We start from the raw sequence: 25,155 nt of genomic DNA, 5'->3' as shown, positions 1-25,155 counted from the left end.
GAGAGGTGGCAGATCCCTGTTCAAAATCCCTTCTCCCCCTTAGGTGGAAAAGGGACTTGAATCTGGGGTTTCCCATCTCCCAGATAAGCCCATTACCCACTAGGCTAAAATTCATAATGGAAGGCCTCCTCTCCTACTCCTCCAACTGTTTGTGTAAGCTCGCCTAAGGGGGTGTGATGCAGTAGGCAGGTTCTGATCATGCCTATCATGCGTTTGAGCATTCAGTCCTAAGTAACTTAGAAACCTAACTCTCATTTTCAAAAGTGATTTAGGCACTTTAGATTAAGTAAAAGGACTCTTAAGTGCCTAAGTCACTACTGAAAATGAGGGTTAAATGAATGGTTATGAAATGAGGGTTATGAAAATTTTATCCTATTTGACTATTATAATTTCATAAAAAAGTAATTTTGTTCTTTGTTTCTCAATTCATGCAACATCGAAAATCTTACCTTTGAAAATCCTACCCAAGCCTCTGAAGTCCATTTGATCAGAGCAGTTAAATACTACTACATATTTTCCCAGAGCCTTTCCCATGTCTTTTGTAGTTTCTGTTTTACCAGTTCCGGCTGGTCCTGCTGGAGCTCCTCCCATGTTCATTCCCAAAGCTTGAGCTAAGGTTATATAGCATCTGTAAATGTTAATTCAAATGTATAATTAAGTGTAGATGAAAGTGAGAAATAAAACCTACATGTGTATAATAAAGCAGTAAGTGTGGGCTATAACCCTTACATTGAATAATGCCTTACTCTGAGAGCAGTACTATCCCCAAATAAGGTGCTACTCAACATCAGTGAGAGTGGCAGTATGTAGCCTTTAAATATCCATGTCATAAAAAAATCTTAACCTGATTCACCTACAGACTGTAACTACTAAATAAGCTACAATATATACTGCCTAAAAACGAAGCAGTAAACAACCTGAAGAATCACAAAGAAATTTCATTATCAAAATTCTTAGCTGCTAGTTTTTGAAGAGCAGATTCTGTCATGTTTGCACATGTTAAGCAGTACCTTTTATGTATATAGTCCGATTAGCCTAGAGTGACGTGGACTAAATGCCCATGTAGAGGAAAAAAAAAAGGAGTAAGAACCACCTCCAGTGCAAGTGGGTGGGAAATGGAAAGAGTCTTGGCTCAGCTCTCCTCAGCATGCCCACCAGTATAACTGAGCCAATACAGTTCAGGGGGTGTTGTAAGCTGTAGCTAGTATAGAACAATAAATTACTAACACCCTACCCACCCATCCATCTTTAGGAAAAGGGCGGAGCAGGGAGGGAATTGTGTGTCAGTGATATTTCTCTGAGACACAATGCCTCCTGGGGCAAGTGCAGTTAAAGTCAGAATGCAGCCTTTAAAAAAAAAAACAGGGTTACTTACCAGTAACTGTTGTTCTTCAAGATGTGTTGCTCATATGCATTCCAATATAGGTGAGTGCACGTCACTGTGCACGGTTCCCGGAACTTTTTTCCCCTTAGCAGACCCCGTAGGGTCGGCTTAGGCGCCCCCTGGAGTACCGCGCTCATGCCGTGGTATACGAGGCACCGCCAACCCTACGGGCCCTCAGTCCCTTCTTTCTGCCGACTCCGACAGCGGGGATGGAGGGTGGATGTGGAAGGGATATGAGCAACACATCTCGAAGAACAACAGTTACTAGTAAGTAACTGCTTTCTACTTTGAGTGATTGCTCATATCCGTTCCAATATAGGTGATTAAAAAGCAATACCTCGGAGGAGGGTAGGAGTTACTGATGAGCTGCCCTTGGCACAACTCTGCTGAAACCCGTGTTCCCCCCTGCCTGGTGAACAATGGCGCAGTGGGACGTGACGGTGTGCACTGATGACCAGGCGACAGCTTTGCAGACGTTCTGCAGGGGCACTCTCTCCAGGAAGGCTGCAGAGGAGGCTTGAGCTCTGGTTGAGGGTGCTGTGATGACACCCAGATGCGGCACATTCACCTGCTCATAGCGGCACCTGATGCAGGATGTCCTCCATGCGGAGATGCTCTGGGCGGAGACAGGTGAGCCTTTCATCTGGTCCGCCACTGCAACGAAGAGCTGCATCGATTTCCGGAGTGGCTTTGTACGCTCGATGTAGAAGGCCAGCTCATCTCACATCCAGCCAATGCCATCTCCTTTCCTCCTCCAAATCATGCAGTTTGGGAAAACACGGGGAGAAAATTATCTTGGTTACAATGAAATTGGGAAACCACCTTGGCAGAAAGGGCAGGTGTGGCCTCAACTGCACCTTATCTTTATAGAACACTGTATAAAGGGGCTCCGAGGTCAAGGCCCTAATTTCGGAGACCCTCCCGGCTGAGGTAATGACCACCAGGGAGGGTACCTTCTGTGAAAGTATGAGCAGAGGGCAAGAAGCCATGGGTTCAAATGGGGCCCCATGAGTCTAGAGAAGACCAGACTGAGATCCCAAGAAGGCAACGGATCACGGACTTCTGGATAAGCCTTTCCACCCCCTAGAGGAACCTGACCGACATGGGATGGGAGAGCAAGGATTCTTCAATGAGGTCAGCACCATACCCTGGAGCTTTAACTGAAGCAGATACTCCAGGATCTCCTACAGAGGTGAGAGGCTGGGCAGAATGCCTCGGGACTCCGCCCAAGAGGTAAACTATCGCCACTTAGGCCAATACACAACCTGTGTAAAAGGTTTTCTGCTGCCCAGCAGGAGGCACTGGACCCACACCGGGCAGGGTTTCACTCCCTCCGTCAGCCACAGGGCCTCTGGGCCATGAGGTGCAGGGATTCCTGGTCCGGGTGCAACAGACGATCACGGCCCTGGGAGAGAAGGTCGTGCCGCCTAGGGAGCTCCATGGGCGGAGCGATCGAGAGGTCCAGTAGCATGCTGAACCAGCACTGTCTCAGCCAGGCCGAAGCGATGAGTGTGACGTCTGCCCTATTCCTTTTTATTTCCAGTAGGACCTTGGGCAGGAGCGGAATGGATGGGAATGCATACATGAGGGTCCGCAGCCAGTTGGTGAGGAATGAGTCGGAAATCAACCCGGTCTCGCCCGGAAAGAGCAGAACCTTGGGCACCTCATGTTCCAGGCCGACATGAATAGGTCCTGTTGGGGAACACCCCACTTTTCAAGGGTCATAGCCACTACCTCCAGGTGCCACAACCAGTCGTGGAGGGGTCGAAATGACTTGTTGAGGCGATTAGCCTCGTCGTTCCTCACTCCTGGGAGGTGAGAGGCAGTCAAGTGGAAGTCGTGCCTCATGGCAAGACCCACAGATGGATAGCTTCCTTGCAGAGAGCCAAGGAGCATGTCCCTTCCTGCCTGTTTATATAAACATACCTGCGGTGTTGTCCGCCACACCTGCACCACCCTGCCTGCCAGGAACCGGAGGAACATCCTGCACACTAGGCGAATAGCCCTCAGCTCCTTCACGTTGATGTGCTGGCACCTGTCCTCCCCCAACCAGAGCCCTTGTGTACTCAGGTTGGCTGATGTGGGCATTCCGTCCCACATCCGAGGTGTCGGAGATTAGGGTGACCGGCGGAATCAGTTTCCTGAAGGGGACGCCCTTCAACACTGCCCTGGGTGATCTCCACCAGGCTCAGGAGGCTAGGATGGGTGGGGGAACTCTGACCACCCAGTCAGTGGGTGTCTGCTCTGCACATACACCAAGGCCAATCATTACATGGGGGCCACTATGTTGCCTAACAGCTCTAGGCGGCACCTGACTGTTGTCGTGAGGCATCGGTGCAGCTGGGAGATAACAGAGACCATCGCCTCGAGACGTGGCTGAGGCAGGGAGGCTGTGGTCTGGGAAGTGTCCAGGAGAGCAGTAGGGAGTCTCGGTGCAGCAAACCCCTCAGTGCCGAGGCCTCCGACGATGACCAGGTTCTATGCCGCCTCAGTGTGGTGAACTCCTCGGTGCCGAAGATCTGGAGCAAGAGCTGTCCGAGCACCGCCTGGTGGACCTTGACCGGTGCCGCCTCTTAGCGTGTGCTGCCTCCAGTGCCAGGGACCGACATCAGCACCGAGAGAGAGACTCTGCATCCTGAGTCGAAGCAGGCCGGCTCACCGATGCCGACCTGGAGCGACTGCTGGGGGAGCGTCCTTGCTCTATCCCCAGTGGCCGTCTGGTGGGAGATCTTCCTCCCTGTACTGGAGATCTCCACCGCCCTTCGGGGGAACCCCACGTGGGCTTGCCCTGAACACCGGCCCCTTCTCCCTCTGCAGAAGGGGGGGCGGAGGTGGCATAGGAAGTCCAACAAGGCTCTTGCCGCCTGAGAACCTCCGGTGTCGACAGCATCGGCAGGGGCACTCTCCCACTCCCAGGAGTTGGGGGAGGCTCCCTGCTCGGAGATGCAGACACCGGAGAAGACTCGACAGGCCATGGCTGGTGCATCTCCGCACTCGACCCTGCCCATACCGACGGCACAGGGGAGTGTCCATGCTCCACACGCTCTCATCTTCTTTGGCACCGGAAATGTTGCTAAGTGCCGAGTCGAGTCCGGTGCCATCGCTGCACTGTGCACTGAGATGGCGCTCGGTGCCAAGGTGGAGTGGGACGGCTCAGATGCCTCCATAAGAGCAAGGTTTTTAACCTGATCTCTCTGTCCTTCTGAGCCCATGGTTAAAAGCCCTGCATATCTTACACGTCTTTCCTGTTTGCACTTCCCCCAGGCACTTAAGGTACCGATCCTGGGGGTGACTTAAATCCAGGCGGCCGGGGTATAGCTCAGGGACTCTTATCTAACTGCACTACTTAACAACTACTTAAAACTAACTAAAGTACTTCAAATAACAAAGGGGAATGGCACTTGCAGAGAGCAAGGCTAGTTCCATGCAACCATCACGGGCAGAAAGAAGGAACTGTGGGGCTGTAGAGTCGGCAGTGCCTCATGTACCGCGGCATGTGTGCGGGGCTCCAGGGGGCACTATAGCTGACCTTACGGGGTCTGCTAAGAGGAAAAAAGTTCTGGGAACCGTGCACGGCGGCGTGCACTCACCTATATTGGAATGAATATGAGCAATCACTCGAAGTAGAAGCTAACTTGTGGTCTTGTTTTGGTTGGCCAAGCAGGAGCATCAGGGAGATTAAGGCCACCCAACCCCCATTGCTTGATTTACCCAGATCTTGGGTCTATTGTAGAGTACAGCCCTTGTTTTCTGGATACTCCTCCCTATGAGACAGTGGATGGGAAAAGATGGAGAGACAGAGTAAGCAAAACCTTAAATCAGAATAGGTGTTCATAGGAAATAACTAAGAAGGACCTTTTCAAAGGCTGCAGTAATTTACACCGAGGTTAGGAGTTACTATGCCTCTCTGAGTCACAATTCCTTTGTAATGCTACTCTTAGGGAGGAGCAATTAGTTATAAGTCACCTCTTGCTCAGGGCCAAAACTGAAGATTTAATCCAACCCCAAATGAGCAGGAGTCCATGAAATATAAATGAATTTTATGGTTGAGATAAAGAAAATATAGGTTATTTGAACAATTAAGGGAAAAGTAGGTTACTGGCCTGCAAGTACATGAACCAGACAACTTTTTGGTACCATCTGGGTGGGCAAGTTCTCTTTTTTTTTTAAATGTCCATGAATACATATTACATAAATATGTGGTGGACCTTTCTGCATGTGGTGGACCATGGAAACAGTACTAGTAAGCAGAGGCACTGGGTGAACAATAGGTATAGGTCATATTTTGACTAAAAATGAATACATATTCACCCAGTTTTGGGTAATTACTTTTTTATATTAAAATAATGAAAACGATGAATAATTTATCTCATTTGCATAACCGTAAATATGGCAACTACCAAACACCTAACAATGGAGGTCATGCTTCACATGAAAACATATTTTGATTCTACAGGCATTTCTGAACTTAAAATAAATTTGTAGGTAGTTTTTGTATACAGTAAGACATTGTGACCTAAGATTTACATGTTTTTCCTCTGTTTGCTTCAGATTTGACTGTGATGCTGTTGTAACTACTGTATGAACAATGGAATCTGATTCAAAAGTTCTCAAAAAGCATTTACAAACTGAGCAAAGGTCTAAAAACATGTGTGATATGTGATGTGGAAGCTCCTTTCACAGAATTGGCCAAACTAATAGACCTGGAATCATGCAGGAATCTTTTAAGTCATAGAGATAAAAAAATGTACCGACACTATGCAATATATAAACACACCAATGAAGTCACTAATATATTTTATCACCTAAATGCAAAAAGATCTTCACACACAAGAAAACTCCGCAATAGCTTGAAAAACAGGCAAAATCTTCCATGTGTAGGGAAAAAGTTTGCCATAAACCATGCAAATTAATAAAGGGAATGAGAGCATCATCCACCAGAGTATATGAAAATATCTGTATATTTTATGACAAATTAGCCAAGTATATGAAAGGGACCAAGTTCTGAAAGCCACCGTGTCAAGCAGTAGATCTCAGATCAAATGGGAATGTACAGAAAAGAGCAGAAGAAAAAATTGACAGAAAGATATTGGCTTTTACACCAAGAGAGATTGTAGCAGCAGAAGCAAACGATTAAAGATCTTCTCTGAGCCTACACAAGACCAACTGAGAAGCTTAAGTGTTTTCAAGGTGAAGATGATGACGACAATACATATTTTATTAAAGAAAAAACATATGGTAAGCTATTCACAGTTACATTCTCATTAATTTGTTTTCAAAGCTTCAAGTTGTATCAACGGTGAACATCCCAGGGAAACTGGTGGCCAATATGAGCTCTTTTGATATTGAAAAAAATCAAGCTCCAAAAATTTGGAGAAAATAGGAAGCAGTATTCAGTAATAGCCTGGAGATTATATCAAATAATAATGGCAAACTTGTGGTGATATCAGAAGCAATGTTAGTCAAGGACAATCTAAGAAAGGCCTGTTAGTTGGATTCACTTTGGTCAAAAGACCCTGATCAGATTTCGAAGCAAAGTGCCATAATCATACAGCTGGATGTGAAGGAATCCAAGATTGGTCAACCATGGCCTCTATAGCCAGAGACTTGATAACGATTACACCCCAATGCCAATATCTCTCATGAACTTCCTCAAGGTGTTAACACGGGACACAAAAGAGAGCACACAGCCTCATGAATGCAACGATTCACAGAGTCATTTCTGCAAGATTATATATATGACATTAGTGGAGGTGTCCAGAAACCTGCAAAGCTGATCCTGTTACCATAGGTAATGAAATCCCCCATAGGCAACATGGAGTTATTTAAAGTCCAGGAAGAATTGGTAGAGGAAGTAGAAGTGGATGGTAACCTCGGCAACACTGACCATCAGATAGTAGAATTCAGGATCCTGACAAAAGGAAGAAAGGAGAACATCAGGATACAGATCCTGAACTTCAGAAAAGCAGACTTTGACTCCCTCAGGGACTGGATGCGCAGGACCACCTGGTAGGCTAATATGAGGGGGAAAGGAGTCCAAGAAAGCTGGCTGTATTTTAAAGAAACCTTATCGAGGGCGCAGAAACAAACCATCCTGATGCTCAGAAAGAATAGCAAATATGGCAGGCGATCAGTTTGGCTTAACAAAGAACTCTTCAGTGAGCTTAAACACAAAAAAGGAAACTTATAAGAAGTGGAAGCTTAGTCAGATGACTATGGAGGAGTATAAAAATACTGTTTGAGCATACAGGAATGAAATCAGGAAGGTCAAAGCAAGGTTGGAGTTGCAGCTAGCAAGGGACGTGAAGGGTAATAAGAATGGTATGTTAGTAACAAGAAGCTCATGGAAAGTGTGGGCCGCTTACAGAATGGAGGAGGCAACTTAGTGACAGATGATGTGGAAAAAGCTGAAGTACTCAATGTTTTTTTTTGCCTTTGTCTTCACAGATAAGGTCAGCTCCCAGCCTGCACTGCATTGAGCTGCACAGAATGGGTGCGGGACTCCAGGGGGCGCCTGAGCCGACCCTACCAGGACTGCTAAGGGCAAAAAAGTTCCGGGAAACTGTGCACAGAGCGCACACACATCTAAATGGGAATGGATATGAGCAATCACTCGAAGATAGAAAAACAGGTTCAGGACTATTTAGAAAGGCTGGACATGGATGATTCCATGGGACTGGATGCAAAGCATCCAAAGCTGCTGAGGGAGTTGGCTGATGTGATTGCAGAGCCATTGACCATTATCTTTGAAAACTCGTGGCAACTGGGGGATGTCCCAGATGATTGGAAAAAGGCAAATATAGTGCCCATCTTCAAAAAAAGGAAGGAGGAAGATCTGGGGAACTACAGACTGGTCAGCCTCACCTCAATCCCTGGAAAAATCATGGAGCAGATCCTCAAGGAATCCATTCTGAAGCACTTGGAAGGGAGGAAGGTGATCAGGAACAGTCAGCATGGATTCACCAAGGACCAACCTGATTGCCTTCTATGATGAGATGACTGACTCTGTGGATGTGGGGAAAGCAGTGGACGTGATATACCTTGACTTTAGCAAAGCTTTTGATACAGTCTCCCACAATATTCTTATCAGCAAGTTAAAGAAGTATGGTTGGATGAATGGACTATAAGATGGATAGAAACTGGCTGGATCACTGGGCTCAACAGCTTGATGTCTAGTTGGCAGCCAGTAACAAGCGGAGTGCCCCAGGGATCGGTGCTGGGGCCAGTTTTGTTCAACATATTCATTAATGATCTGGAGAATGGGGTGGTTTGCACCCTCAGCAAGTTTGCAGATGACACTAAGCTGGGGGAAGTGGTAGATATGCTGGAGGGTAGGGATAGGATACAGAGTGATCTAGGCAAATAGGAGGATTGGGCCAAAAGAAACCTGATGAGGTTCAACAAGAACACGTGCAGTGTCCTGCACTTAGGACAGAAGAATCCCAGGCACTGCTACAGACTAGGGACCGACTGGCTATGCAGCAGTTCTGCAGAAAAGGAGCTGGGGGTTACAGTGGACAAGAAGCTGGACATGAGTCAACAGTGTGTCATTATTACCAGGAAGGCTAACAGCATACTGGGTTGCATTAGTAGGAGTACTGCCAGCAGATCGAGGAAAGTGATTATTTCCCTCTATTTGGCACTGGTGACGCCTCATTTGGAGTACTGTGTCCAGTTTTGGGCCCCCCACTACAGAAAGGATGTGGACTAATTGGAAAGAGTCCAGCGGAGAGCAACAAAAATGATTAGGGGGCTGGATCACATGACTTATGAGGAGAGGCTGAGGGAACTAGGCTTGTTTAGTTTGAAGAAGAGAAGAATGGGGGGGATTTGATAGCAGCCTTTAACTACCTGAAAGGAGATTCCGGGGGGGATGGAACTAGGCTGTTCTCAGTGGTAATAGATGACAGAACTCGGAGCAGTGGTCTCAAGTTGCAGTGGGGGAGGTCTAGGTTGAATATTAGGAAAAACATTTTCACTAAGAGGGCGGTGAAGCACTGGAATGGGTTACCTAGGGAGGTGGTGGAATCTGCATCCTTATAGGTTTTTAAGGCCCAGCTTCACAAAGCCCTGGCTGGGATGATTTTGTTAGGGATGGTCCTGCTTTGAGCAGGGGGTTGGACTAGATGACCTCCTGAGGTCCCTTCCAACCCTAATCTTCTATGATTCTAAGATACTCAACCAACTAGATCATGTATATCCTATAGTCAGCTAGAGGAAATTGACACAGATGATGAATCAGGTGTGGCAATACTATCTAACATTATGCCCTGCATCTCCACAACTTTGTCGTATGATAACATCAACAGACTTGAGGAGCACACTCAGTGGTGCAGGGACATCACAGAGTAAATGGTATTGCTGTGCAGTCTGAGATACCAACTGTTGGACAAGCCAAGAAGCTTCCTCATGCAGAGAAAGTAAAAAAACACAGCATCGCTCCTCCACCATTACTACTTCCTCTTTATAATGCTGGCCCTTCTGTGATGGAACCAGTGGAGATACACTATAAAAAGTCCATTCACAATGCTCAAGTTAAGAATGAAGTATGGTCTCTGCTCAGTCAAATAGATGCAAATAATCAGACAGTCAGCTCTGGAACTGACTTCAACATTCAGACATGCAACAAGATCAGTATGATTCAGGAAAATGTTGGGTATTTACCAATTATGAATGTACCACCAATGGAAATGTCCATAATGTACAAAATCCTTAATCAGATTCTGATTAAGCCTTGACTGACTGTTGTACACTGGGCTAGGGCCACTAAAGTTAAAAAAGTGAGTAAGCTGAGATATGCAAGTTGGAACACAGAAATTCTGACTGGAAGAAACTTGGAGTTATGTGAGATCTTAAAGAGGAGAAGAGTAAATCTGGCATGTGAACAAGAAACTAAATGGAAAGATTGTAAAGTTCAGATATTGGAAGAGGGTTATAAAATCTACTGTTCAGGGAATTCAACCTCCGCAATGGTGTTGGAGTTATTCTGGATGAAACCATGCAGAAGCATGTGGTAGATGTTACCAGAATGACAGATGTGTTGAACTTTGGTGGGAATAGGTAATCCATACCCATACTTATACCATAATAGGGAATCCATATAGTAAGTTGATAAGTACCACAATTAGGAAATTATCAAAAGGTAACAGAGGAGTTTTTCAGTGTATTGTTGTGCCTTATTGAAAACATACCACCCAATGAGAAGATAATTATCAGAACAGATCTAAATGCACACATTGGAACTGAGAAATCTGGATATGAAACAATACATGGAGCGCACAGCATCAGACCCAGAAACTCCAAGAGAGAAATGGCCCTACAGATGTCTCTAGTATTGTAAATACGCAATTCAGAAGAGGAAAAGCCACCTCATAACTTATGCCAGTGGTGGACAAACATCCCAAATTCATTTCTTTTTAAAAAAAGGAAACGATAGATCATGAATCAATTGTAAGGTAATACCCGGTGAGTGTGTTGTGAACCAGCACAGACTTCAGAATGCAGAGACTTCAGAAACATCTGAACCCTTGGACATTGAAAAGGCCTAAGTGGTGAAAATGTAAAGATGGGAATGAAAAAAACTATTAAGTAAGAAGTAATACATAGACTTCCTGACTACACACAGGGATGTATGGAGGATAACTAATACAAACTAATGTTAACATTGCTAGTAATGGTACACGAAGTCCTAAGATTGACTAAACCAGTATCAAAAGGGATAAGATGAGAGACTTGGTGGTGGAATCCTCAAATTAAAGGATCAGCTGAGAAGAAAAAGTAACCTTTATAAAATGGCAGACCAGCTTGCTTGAGCAGTAATAAAATGGTTCATATGGAGGCCAAAAGAAGACCAAACGAAGGTTTCCAACAGCTAAAAATTTGACCAGTGATGAGTTATCTAACCAACTAAGGGGTTTTGAGGGAGAAAAGACCATATACAAACTCACTATGGCAAGAGAAAAAATGATGAGGGATGTGAACCAGTTTGTTTGTATTAGAAATGAACATGGTATATTGCAAATGAATAGTGAGTCAATCAATAACTTCTGGAATGATTATTTTGAAGAGCGATGAATGAGGAGAACCCAATGGAGAAACTAAGAACATGGGAGCAGAACCAGGCCAGGATAGAATCCATATAAGAAGGAAGAGGCTGTAGAGGTACTTAAGAAAATGATCAGGGAGAAAGCACCTGGGCCAGATGAAGTACCAGTGGATGTGCTAAAGTCATTGGGAAGGGATGGCAAGAAGGATTTTACAAGTCTGTCTAATGATATTCTTAAGAAAGAGAAAATGCTGGATAAATGGCATAAAAGCTTTGTGGTGCTCATTTTCAAAGATAATGGAGATATTACACTGTGTTAATTATCGCCCAAGTACGCTGACTTCACACACTATGAAAGTATGGGAGAAAATTACTGAAAAGCATTTGCATCATACAGTTTAAATTTGGATGCATCAGTATGGATTTATGCCAGGGAGGAGAACAATTTATGCCATATTTGCTCTATGAATCCTCCTGAAGCACAGAGAAAAGAGACAGCAACCGGGCATGGTCTTTGTGGATTTGGAGGAGGCCTATCATGTATCAAAAGAATTAGCTTGCTGGGGTTTGCGATGGAGATGTGAGCCAGAAGGATATGCCCATCTTATTGAGGATATGTATAATGGTGACTACTGTAGTCAAAACCAAATGGGGCTATAACAGAGAATTTCCAATAAATGTTGGTCTGCACTAGATCAGCACTGTGCTCTTTTTTGTTTGCAGTGGTCTTCGAAGGAAGCCACCATGGAATATGTTGTTTGCTGATGACTTGGTGATATATGCGGGAGATTGTGAGACTCTGCAAACCAACTATGAACAATGACAACACAGTTTTCAGTAGGCAGGACTTAGAGTGAACATTGGTAAAATTGAGGCTGTGATAGCTGAGGGAGGAAGGCCCACAATAAAGGATATTATAGGCAGAGAGCTTAGAAGAGTACAAGAATTTAAATACCTAGGATTAATGGTTTCTGACTCTAGCACCTTTCTAAGTGATGCCTAGCATTGTACCAAAGCTACTTAGTGTAAATGGTGGGAGCTAACCCCTGTTCTCTTTGATAAAAAGAGGTCAATGAAGTTAAAAGGTATGGTGTACAAAACTGTAATTCAACCCATCCTAATGTACGAAACAGAGACTTGGCCAACCACAAGAAAAGAAATCATCCACCACAGAAATGAAGATGTAGAGATAGTCAAAGGGTTGTATGCTCTGTAATAAGAAATGAAATGAGGTTGCATGGCACCTACTGCGTGTTGCCCCAATTAAAGACAAGTTAAGTGAGACTAGGCTACATTGATATAGACATGTCCAGTGAAGACCCAAGAGCTATATCGGTAGGATGACCCTTGCAATGATTGTGGATGGAAGATGACAAAGGGGGAGGAGAAAGACTCAGTACATGGACCAAATATCAGTGAACTTTAGAGAGACCAATTTGCTTGACAGCCAGGCATAAGTAAGTACAATCATAAGTACTGGAAGAAGGTTATAAAAATTGCTGACCCTGAATAGGAAGTGGTAAGAAAGAAGAAGAGATTTCTAGGTCCCCCACATCAAAATGTTGGGCCATACCGGGGAGCTTTTTGGGCCCCAAATAACAGTTCTACCTTCAAATTATCATTATATAATGTAACGTTTCCTAATGATAAAATACATATTATAGTAATATAAACACATTTCTGCTGCTAATTATATCATTGTTCAGAAGTGGAGAGAGATCATTATATTTCTTGTAGGAGTTATAAAGTGTGTAAATTAGTAAGATTCTATCTAATTACATGAAAAAGAGGTGTGGATGCCTATTCAGCAAACATACAGGTAGACATTTATTACATGTTCTGGGACACAATGTACAATTTTACATTTACAGCAGTCCAGATTATGACTTTCTGGAGATCTTATTATATAAAAGAAACCACTCTGCATGTTAAACAGTTTTATAGCTTTTTTCTGTTTGTTTCTCACCTATCTGTTAGAGGAGTTATAACCAGACGATCAGTGCATCCCAGAAATTCATTTTGGTAAATAAAATCAACATTTGTAATGGATACCCAAACTTGATCCACATCTTCCTTAAAATAAAATCTACTCTGCTTTAGCCATTCAAAATCAGTTACTGACTTGATATGCATTTTTACCTTAAACAAAAAGGAAGAAAAATAAACCATAAATTACAGATATACAATATCTCATTATTGTGTCTTATATAACGAATAATGGCATTAGAATAATAGATGTAGAAAATTTAATTATACTTGCATACTATACCTGTTTCAAGTTTTGGTGGAAATAAAACTGAATACATTTCAGCACTGCATAAAGAACATATTTTTAAAGTTTAAATTAAAATTCAGAAAATGTTCTGATCATTTGAATCGATATAAGAAACCTATTACTCATGTAGAGTAAAGCTAACAGAGTTAACAGGAACACAACATACAAAGCAAGATCATCAGGGACAAACAAAATGCAGAGATCCTAAATCAGCAGCTGATGTGTGCAACTGCTTTAAAATTCTCCTTAGTTCTTCTGTTTCCCTTGCATTGTGTCAAAACAGTCTGAAGCCCAAGCTGCGACTGCCATAAATGAAAAAAACACAATAGGAGGTCAATGTGCAATACGGATGTCCAGAACTATACCTCTTTTTTCCAGACATCCTTTTCCCCCCTTCGCCTTGCTATGCCAGCAGTAATAAGAGTAAGGATATGTCTACACGGCAATCAAAGGTGTGCTAGTAACACACATAGGCATACTTACACACTAACATTACCTGTGCCAGCATAGATAAAAATTGCAGTGCAGACGAGGGCGTACAGGTTTCAGTAGCTGCAACCACACCTTAGATTACAGTGCTGAAATACCCTAAATGTATACAAGCCCTTATGTCCGTTCCATGCTTCTGCAGAATCCTCTCATTAAGTGGGCCGGTTAAAATGGGTTTACAAATTGTTCATGCCAGAGGTGCAGCATACTTCAGGCTAACTCCCACAGATGCAGAGTACTTGCAACATATTGTTATTCTGCTGGTGGGGAGAATTAGGCAAAACCTCACTGAAGCTGGTGGATGTAACTGATGCTTTTTATTAATTATAAACGTAAGAAACAATGAAATTATTTTATGTAACAATAGGAGACAACCCCTAAAACACACACACATAGTAAAGCTTGAGTAGAAGCTGAACCATCTGACCCAATGTTTTTTGCTGGTGATTGATGTAGCAAACACAGTGGCTGAGATTTTGATTGGTGGAGCTCTGTGTCTCTGTGTGTGAGAGAAGCAGCAGAAACAGAGAGAAGGACACTGAGAAAGAGCAAAGAAGAGAGAGACAAAGCCAGAGAAGTCCTGATAAAGTGACACTGAGGAAAAAAAGCTAAGAGACAGACTTTTTTGGGTAAAGTGCAGGCTGAAAAAGGCATGGAACTGTGAGCAAAGAAAATATTTCCTGTATAATTCCTGCAGTGTTCAGGGAAAAACAGGGTTACTTTCCAGTAACTGTTGTTCTTCAAGATGTGTTGCTCATACCCATTCCAATATAGGTGAATGCACGCCACCGTGCACTGGTTCCCGGAACTTTTTTCCCCTTAGCAGACCCCTTAGGGTCGGCTTAGGCGCCCCCTGGAGTACTGCGCTCATGCCGTGGTACATGAGGCACCACCGACCCTATGGGCCCTCAGTCCCTTCTTTCTGCTGACTCCAACAGCGGGGACGGAGGGTGGGTGTGGAATGGATAAGAGCACCACATCTCAAAGAACAGTTACTGGTATGTAACCCTGTTTTCTGCTTCGAGTGATTGCTCATATCCATTCCAATATAGGTGATTAAAAAGCCATAACTTGGAGGTGGGAAGGAGTTACTGGTGAGCTGCTCTCATCAGCATGGCTCTGCCGAATCCCGCGTCCTCTCTTGCCTGCTGCACGATGGCGTAGTGGGACGTGAAGGTGTGCACCGATGACCAGGTAGCGGCTTTGCAGATGTCCTGCAGGGGCTCTCTCTCCAGGAAGGCCGCAGACGAGGCCTGGGCCCTGGTTCAGTGCACTGAAACAGTCCCTGGAAGCGGTACATTTGCCTGCTCATAGCAGCACTTGATGTAGGCGGTGATCCACGTGGAGATGTGCTGGGTGGAGATAGGTGAGCCTTTCATCTGGTCCACCACTACCATGAACAGCTGCATCAACTTCCAGAACGGCCTTGTCCTATCGATGTAGTAGGCCAGGGCTCGTCTCACGTCCAGCGAGTGCCATCTCTGCTCCTCCTCCAACCCATGCGGTTTTGGAAAAATCACAGGGAGGAAGATATCTTGATTATAGTGGAACTGGGAGACCACCTTAGGCAGGAAGGCTGGATGGGGTTTCAACCGCACCTTGTCCTTATAAAACACGGTGTAGGGGGGGTCCGAGGTCAACACTCTGATCTTGGAAACTCTCCTAGCCGAGGTAATGGCCACCAGGAAGGCTACCTTCCACGACAGGACGAGCAGCGGGCATGTAGCCATGGGCTCGAAGGGGGGCCCTGTTAGTCTGAAGAGGACCAGGTTTAGATCCCAGGGAGGCACCGGGTCTCGGACCTGTGGGTAAAGCCACTCCACCTCCTTGAGGAACCTGACTGACATGTGGTGGGAAAATAGGGAGCTCCCCTCTAGCGGCTGGTGGAAGGCTGAGATAGCCGCCAGGTGGACTTTCAGGGAGGCCAGCGCCAAACCCTGGAGTTTCAGGTGGAGCAGATGCTCCAGGATTGCCTGGATAGGCGAGCAGCTCAGTGGGATGCCCGGGGACTCCGCCCAGCAGGTAAACCGTTTCCACTTGGCCTGGTACACGACCTGAGTGGAAGGTTTTCTGCTGCCCAACAGAACTTATTGGACCTGCGCCGAGCAGGCTCTCTCCCCCTCCATCAGCCACCGAGCCTCCAGGCCATCAGGTGGAGGGAGTCCAGGTCCGGATGGAGCAGGCGATCCTGGTCCTGGGATAGCAGGTTGTAACGCCTCGGGAGCTCCATAGGCAGGGCGATCAACAGGTCCAGCAGCATGCTGAACCAGTGCTGTTTCGGCCAGGTTGGGGCAATAAGTATCATGTCCCCTCTGTCCCTCTTGATTTTCAAGAGGACCTAGGGCAGGAGCAGAATGGGGGAAATGCATACATGAGGTCCTCGTCCACTCTATGAGGAACGTGTTGGAGATGGAGCCTGGCTCGCGACCCCGGAGTGAGCAGAACCTCAGGCACGTCCTGTTCCAGGATGATGTGAACAGGTCCAGTGGGGGAACACCCCGCTTGCAGAAGATAAAAGTCACCACCCCCAGGTGTAGTGACCTGTCGTGGTGGGGTAGAAATGACCTGCTGAGGCGGTCCGCCTTGTTGTTCCTGACTCCCGGGAGGTGAGAGGCAGATAAATGAAAGTTGTGCCTCACCGCAAAGTCCCACAGTTGAATGGCCTCCTGGCAGAGAGCTGAGGAGCATGCTCCCCACTGCCTGTTCACGTAGAACATGGCCGCTGTATTGTCCGTCAGGATCTGAACCATCCTGCCCCTCAGGAATCTGAGGAACACCTTGCAGGCCAACCGGACTGCCCTGAGCTCCCTTACATTGATGTGGAGGCTCTTCTCCTCCTCCGACCACAGCCCCTGGGTGCTCAGATCAGTACTGATGTGGGCCCCCCATCTCACATCCAAAGCGTCTGTGATCAGGGTGACCGATGGGGCCAGATCCTGGAGGGGAACCCCTCTCAACACCTCCCCAGGAGTCCTCCACCAGTTCAGGGAGGCCAGGACTCTAGGGGGAACCGTGATTACCCTGTTCAAGGGATGTCTGATCAGTGCATACACCAAGACAAACCACGCCTGGAGAGGCCTGAGTTTGAGGCGGGCCAGCCTCACCACATACGTGCAGGCAGCCATGTGCCCTAACAGCTGTAGGCAGTGCCTGGCTGTCGTCGTGGGGCATCTGTGTAGCTGGGCGATTATCGCGGCCACAGCCTCGAACCGAGGCTGCGGGAGGAAGGCTCTGGGTACCGTCCAGGGTGGCCCCAATGAACTCTATGCGTTGCACCAGAGTGAGAGTGGACTTCTGCTTGTTTATGAGCAGCCCCAGTTTGATGCATATCGCACAGGTGAGGGATAGGCTGTTCTGAACGTGGGATCTGGACCTGTCCCTGACCAGCAGGTTGTCCAGGTATGGGAAGATCTGCACCCCTCTGTGGCGCAAGTGGGCCGCCATTACCGCCATGCTCTTGGTAAATACCCTGGGGGTGGACAAGAGGCCAAAGGACAGGGCCGAGAATTGGTAATGGCAGCCAGCTACCATAAATCTGAGGAAGTGCCTGTGGCTGGGAAGGATGGAAATATGGAAGTACACATCCTTCAAATCAAGGGCGGTATACCAATCTCCTGGATCCAGAACAGGGATAATGGAGGCTAGGGAGACCAGGCGGAACCTGAGATGCTTGATAAATTTGTTTAGTCGGCGTAGATCTAATATGGGTCTCAGGCCCCCTTTTGTTTTGGGGATGAGGAAATATACCTGGAGTAGAATCCCTCCCTATTTCTTGTGAAGGAACTGCTTCCATCGCCCCAAGGAGGAGCAGGGTATTTACCTCCTGCAAAAGGAGTTGCTCGTGAGAGGGGTCCCTGAAGATGGACGGGGTGGGGGGGGGATTCCGGGGGGAAGGCCGTGAACTGAAGGGCATATCCCCTGAGAACTACGCTGAGGACCCAACAGTCTGAGGTGATATTCTGCCACTCAGCGTAGAAGGGTCTTAGTCTGTCTGCAAACGGAAGGAGTGGATCTGGGTGAGAGGTAGTGGTGCCACCCTCGGGCGCACCATCAAAATTGTTTTTTATGGTTGGCCCCTTAGAGGGTCCTTGCTGGGAGGCTGTGGACGAGCCGGAGCGGTTGCGTCGTCCGAACCCACTGCTCCTGTCTCGGCCCCTACTGGGCTGAGAGGGTCTAAGTGATGGCCTAGGGGGTGGCTGTGCCTGGCATTGGGACTGTGGCCGAAACTGATGCGTCGAGGCCTGGGGAGTGTAGAGTCCCAAGGAATGGAGCGTAGCTCATGAATCCTTCAGAGCATGCAGCTTCTCGTTGGTTTTCTCCGAGAACAGGCCCGCCCTGTCAAAGGGCAGGTCCTGTGTAGGTTGCTGTACCTCTTGGGACTCATGGCTATTGCAGAGGCCATGGCTCTGCTAGCAGTGTCCGCAGCGTCACTGGCGGTTTGCAACGCTGCCCCTGCCACCGTGACGCCCTCTTCCAGGACCGTGGCAAAGTCCGCCGCCTGGTCCTGGGGAAACCCCTCTGTGAACCGCCTCATAGAGTCCCAGAGGTTAAGATTGTACCTCCCTAGGAGGACCTGGTGGTTCGCAATACGGAGCTGCAAAGCCCCAGTGCAGTATACTTTATGCCGAAACAAGTCAAGTTTCTTGTTATCCTTGTTCTTTGGCGTGGTGCCTGGGCCATCCTGCTGTCCCTCTGGTTGGCCACATCCACCACCAAAGTCCCCGGGGCCGGGTGTGTATACAAAAATTCAAACCCCTCTGCCGGGACATAGTATTTTTTCTCAGCGCCCTTGGACGTGGGGGCAACCGAGGCAGGGGTTTGCCAGAGGGCCTTGGCCAGCTTAAGGACCCTCTCATGTATGGGGAGGGCCACTCTTGATGGTCCCGCTGACCCAACAACTCCAAAGAAGGGATCCTCCTCCTCCGAGAAATCCTTGAGGTCTAGGTTTAGGTTAGAAGCCACCCTTTTCAGGAGCTCCTGGTGTGCCCTGAAGTCTGGGAGGGGAGCCCTGCGGTCTCTGGTGGTCGCCTCATCTGGGGAAGAGGAGGAGGACTGTTGAGGGGGCACCGTGGATGGTCCCTCCCCAGGGTCTGATTCCTCCTCCGAGGAATGGCCCTTAGCCTGTTGGCTTGGTGGGTGGGACACTGGCTGTGTCACGGAGGATGGGACTGACACAGTCCCCTGTCCCATCTGTGCCCCCCATGGGCCCCAATAAGGCCACTGCCACGGCCCTTGAGTCCACCCCGGTGCCGTTATCGGTACCGGCTGTGGAGCGTTGTGAGGGCGGCGGGTGCCCTTGTCTTTGCGGGACCCGGAGCCGCTGGACCGGTGCCGACAATGCCTGCGGCTTTTACTGATCTTAGTTGGGGACCAGCCTCTCAATGACCCCTACGAAATTGAAGAGCTTCGGTGCCGCTGCGAGTGGTGCCGTCGGGAGGACACGCGCCCCGATGAGCTGGACGATGCCAGGGGAGGCTCCCTCAGTGGAGATGCAGGTCCTAAAGCAGGCTCAACTGGCTGTGGCTGGTGCATCTCTTCACTTGACCCCGTCTACACAGCAGAAGGGGTTAAAAATTTTACATTTGGCATAGAGAGAGTTTAAATATGTTTCTTTTTATGGTCTGGGATATAAGGGTTTAAAAAGCATCTCTCTTGCAACATTAGCATTAATCCCTATATAATTAAATATTTACAAAATCATAATAAAATATACAACTGGAGAAAACAGTGGACATGGCTCACTGAGTTCATTTTACAGCCAGGAGTGGTTGAAAGGAATTGAGTGTCAGTTGATCACTCCACCCAGTCATTGAGGGGAGAGGGACTCAACATCATCAGCAATCAATGGACACTGCTGGCTAAAGTATTCCAGTCCCCAGTGCATGGGATGCATTCACACCAGAAGTGGAACACATGTAAACAAGCACTCAAAGAGGAATCCCTAGTTCTTTTCTCCTATCCTAAGACTTTCCCAGGCCTCAGAAAGGTAGCTAGTGGCAGTCCCAGTCTAATGATAAATTTACGGGAATTTAATCATGTGACTCTACCACCAGCCACACTTGTGAAGGCAGAGGGTTTCAGGAGGAGGATGGAATAAGAGGAAGAATCAGTGGGGATTGTGTTAGGTGGGGAGAAAGAAGTAGGGCTGGTAATGTGGGGAAGGCAGGCTGGACTGCACAGAATCCTGTCTCCCATAGCTATACCTAAGGCACTGGCTCCATGGTTAAAGGCTTTTCCATCACCTGCTCTTGCCCACCCTTCAACCCTCTCTGGTTTCTATGTTTCCCAGCTGTCTATTTCTCTCTGAACCATCAGCTCTTGTGACACCCAGCTCTCTGGTCCCCAGTGTCCTCCGTTCTTTGAATCATTCAGTCTACAGTCAACTCCTTTCCCTGCATCTTAGGGTGACCTGTCAGTTTCTCCAGACCTAAGAACCCGCCTGTTCTGTGGGGCATGGAATACCAACAGCAGTGATCCATCAGCCCAGCCTGCCTTTCCGCCCAGCTCCACTTCCTTCCTTCTTCCCATCCTCTACCACAATCTTGTTTTTTATACCTAGCCCCTTAAAACTTCAATTGGCCTTATAAAGACAAGTGGCAATCCCAGTCTAATAAATTTCCCATAGTTCATCAAATAAAACCTCCCCATCTGGCAAATCAAGGAACATACATCAGACTGTGACTGCCACTGATTGCCCTTCTCAGGCCAATAAAAGCCTAATGGGTGTAGGAAGTACAGAGACTGTGATGGGAGAGTTGGAAGCAAAGTGGTGCTAGAAGGAAAGGTAGACTGAGAAAAAAGGAATCCTGTCTGTATTCCCTCCCCTCCATCCCCTGGCTTCTCCACTCATCAATTTTCTATTCTTTCTCTTGGCTCACCAGCTCCTGAGATCCTGCCCAGCCCAATCTCTACCCAGCACTATCAGTCCTATTTCTCCCCTAGCTGTTTCCATCTCCACAATCCCAAGAAATCTGCTGTTTCATTAGCAGAAGACTGCAGGGAAACTGAGAAACCCTCAGAAGCCAGTGAACAAGGTAGTCATTGAATTAGAAGGAGGGCAAAGTAGCCCATGAGTGAAGGAGTGCTGGGGAGCCATTGTACCTGCTTCCCACTCTGCCTGAAGCCCCTCCCAAAGCAACACTTCTCTTCTCCTCCTCTACACTCACATCCATTTGAGAGCTCTTATCAGTCTCATAAGGGGTGTAGCAGTCCTAGTCTGACAAACTTCTTTGTTTGCAGTGTTGTAGACATGCTGGTCCCAGGATATGAGAGAGGTAAGTTAGGTGAGGTAATAGCTTTTATTGGACCAACTTCTATTCGTGGAAGGTACCAGCTTTCAAACTACATAGAGCTTTACTTCTGAGGAAGGAAATAAAGTGTATGACTAGTATTTAGCTCAGACACTCTGCTTTCTTCCCCAGAATTGAAAAAGAGCTCTGTGTAGCTCGAAACCTTGTATCTTCCACCAACAGAAGTTGGTCCAATAAAAGGTGTTACCTCGCCTACCTTGTCTCTCTCAAAATGTCTTTGGTTCATTAAATAGAATTCCTCCTCTGGTGAATCAAGGGAAGTTGGTCAGAAATACAGATTGAACCATGCTTTTGCCTGTTACCGTACAACCCATCCAATCCCCCATTGCCTGCCTCCGGAAGATTCTCTGTGACAAAGGTGAGATTGTCAGAAGGCAATTCCAAAAGGAACATTTTGAAGATGCTTTTGCCAAAATTTCTAAATCATTTAGAAAAAATATATAAAGTTCAAATAGTGTAAAAAGAGTAAAAATGTATAGACTAAATTCAATCATAGAGTGATGGATGGATTTTAATTCTGCTTTAAGCAAAAGTCTCATCACAAGCAAAAATCTAAATATAATCTTAACTCTAGGGAGAATACTGATGTTTCCATATTAACACACACACAAATACAGTTTGGGATCCCACAGATAAAAGCACTATATAACTATTATAATTATTAAGTTATCATTATGACAGAAACTATATTTGGTTTTCAGAAATTAAAATCTGTACTTTACCAAGTCATCAAAAATATCTCTCTGATGCACATGAATGGTAACCAGGGTTTCAAATTTCACTCTGTCAAAGCTGGAGAGATCATGTGTTGTCTGGCTGATAAGTGTGTTTAGTATATCCAGAAATTTCTGATTGGTTACTTGCATGATTTTCCTGTCATCTTTGGCATTGTGTAGGGCTTCTTCTGATTCATGTGTCCACAACATCTGAATTCCCAGTAACCCTACCTATGAAATATAACAAGTAAACAGACATATAAATGAATCTTTATTGTAAGCTAACATTTATAATAAAAGACTTGGGTATTCTACTTTCTAAGTATATTTTTAGGGTAATTTATTGGAGGGATTCAAAGTGATTTCTCACTAAGGATTGCCTGTGTAAGTAAAAAGAAAAACAGAGTTTCAAGAGTGCATTTCTCTATCAGATCTTATTTCACAAACATTCAAGGAAATCCAGAAGTAAATCTATAAATTATTTTATCATAATCTCAATCACACAGTGAGGTACACAGATATATTGGACATGATTCTCAGTTACATTTAAGGTCCTTTTATGCTGCTCTGGCTACATAAGCATAAGTGGGTCTTAAAATGGGTGGAAATAGCGCTGTGAAAATATCCCATAGGCAGTGCAGAGCTAGTGTAAGAATTTGATATCCGATCTGCTGCCTGCCCCCAGTGCAGGGGATGGATTGAAGAGATATTTGGGTGCATGGGTATACTGAGCTATAGCTAATTTTAAGTCCCTGGTCCCATAAGAAGTCATAGGAAGCAGAATATAAATTACAGCCTCAGGGAGGCTCTAACTTACAACACAGCCCATTGCACTGTCTCAGAATGCAGAGGAATTATATGACTTAAAACCACCTTTGATCCCGCACTCTCCATCAGTATCCCAAAGTATAAGAAAAACTAAGGTTATTTATCTGTAACCAGGATTCTTTGAGATTGGCTCTGCATATTTATGCGTTTGAGATGCACCAACCAATGTAGTTTCTGGTCTCAGTGCCCATTAGAGCATTCACACTCCACTCCTTTTCCCCTTCCCTTCAGCATTTGAGCATGTTCTGAGGACGAGGCTGTTAAAGGGGGTGTGCTACCACCTATCACCTAAGTTCTTTCCACCACTTCTGTAGAGTTAAGGACTAATTAGGGCTCCACAGAAGAGGGAAGGTGGGTGTGGAGTGTGACTGTGCAGGGTCCATCTTAAAGAACTCTGGTTACAGGTAAATAATCTCCATTTCTTCTTCCAAGTGTCTTCTGTGTATTTCCACTCTTGAGATAGTTTGGCAAGCAGTATTCTTTAATGGATGGAGTGATTACGAGTCCTAATTAAAAAATGACTGAAGTACTGCTTTCCCAAAATGAGCATCAGATCTAGATCCCAAATCTAGAGTGTAATACTTAATAAAAATAACTCAAAGTGGCAGCCCTACAAATTTCAACAAGCAAGAAATGTCTGCAACATGCTAAAGTGGCAGCCATTGTAGAGTATGGTTTAAGTCTAGTATGGGGAGAACTTGAAGTTTTATAATTCTCCTCTATACATTGTCTGATCTATGCAGACAATGACCGAGCTGAAATAGCCAAGCCCTTTTAATTTTCAGCATAAGAAATGGACAGTTTAGGAGAGATTCTAAAGTCCTTTATCCTATTCAAGTAGTAGGACAATGCTCTTTTAGCAGACTCTCCTTTATGAGCATGTGGTCTAGGAAATTAAAAACAGATACGTTCATTGACTGAATTATGTGATAGTCAGATACTATTTTTGGAAGCAATTTAGGATGCGGTCCAAGCACAACTTTATTCTTATGAAATACAGTAAATGGGGGTCTGCTATAAGAGCATGTAACTCAACAATTCGCCTAACTGATACAATGGCTATTATGAAAGATAGTTTACTAGATAAATGAAATAACAATCAATTTGACACAGGTTCAAATGGTGGAGTCATGAGCTGTATCAATACTAAATTTAAATCCCATGAAGAAAAACTGAATTTGTCATGAATTACCAAGTTCTTCAGAGACCACTCATGCAAAAGAGTCAGATGTCTTCTCAGTTGATCCTCAAGTTCGCTGTATTCCCCAGCTACATGCAGGGTAACTGAGTAAATGCTGTGAAGGATACACCAATCCCAAAGGCTGATTTCCCTTCAGACATGAGAAGAGCATATTCCCTCCTCTTTGTTCAAGTAATGCACTGGTGTTATAGTGTCCATAAGAACGTGCATCACTCTGTTCCAAATATGAGGCAGAAACAATATGAGAGACAGATGAATCACTCTAAATTCTAGCATATTTATATGAAACATAGCTTCTTGATGAGTATAATGATATCGAAGAAACAGACAGACTGGAACTTATTATAGATGCCTTCAGCGTGCACTGGTATAGTTCACCCCGGCCCTTCTTTTCTTCCTTGCCATAAATTTAGATACTTGCAGCTGACTAAGTGAGTAAAATGAACTGAGTAAGAAACCGCACAGAAGGAAAGAAAAGAGATTATAAAAAAATTAAAAACAGAGAGAGCTACACAAGATTCTGCTATGGTCTGACTGAAAGACTGGAAAGAAACTGCCTGAGTATGCAAAATGGAACAGCAGGTAACCTGACAGACATACTCATTTATACTCATTGAGGATGCCCAATACTTAACTGAATCAGAGGGACTAATTAGTTTATTCTTGTGACAACCAAGTCACAGAAAAGGATTTGCTATACAGCTTTGTAGAATCCTCTAGGGTTGGTACATTCCCATCAGGGGTGTGTTTAATATTGAAGACAAACACCTGTGACAATTTGCTGCCTCACATGATCTTGAGTCTTTACTCAACTTTGTGGTGTTTATGGGGGAAGGTGACACCAGTTTGACCAGTAAAGAATTGGGAAGACAGCATCAACCAATCTGCAAGATCAATGGGAAGATCA

At 45.7% G+C, this 25,155-nt stretch overlaps 1 protein-coding gene across 1 annotated transcript in view; it reads right to left on the bottom strand.

Annotated features, from left to right (window-relative positions):
• The window catches only part of DNAH8 (dynein axonemal heavy chain 8), a 563,218-nt gene that overhangs the window by 234,197 nt on the left and 303,866 nt on the right, over positions 1–25,155 (bottom strand). Inside the window, exons 42-44 of the mRNA XM_067565373.1 lie at positions 22,226–22,450; positions 13,396–13,568; positions 450–628 (exon numbers count right to left, since the gene is read on the bottom strand). Coding sequence (XP_067421474.1) covers positions 450–628; positions 13,396–13,568; positions 22,226–22,450 — 577 coding nt within the window. The remainder of the gene's footprint in view (positions 1–449; positions 629–13,395; positions 13,569–22,225; positions 22,451–25,155) is intronic.

This window comes from Emydura macquarii, unplaced genomic scaffold (genome assembly GCF_026122565.2).
Source record: "Emydura macquarii macquarii isolate MOO-44397 ecotype Brisbane River unplaced genomic scaffold, CSIRO-AGI_Emac_v2 contig_2676, whole genome shotgun sequence".
NCBI lineage: Eukaryota > Metazoa > Chordata > Testudines > Chelidae > Emydura > Emydura macquarii.
This window is presented reverse-complemented; position numbering and strand designations above follow the sequence as displayed.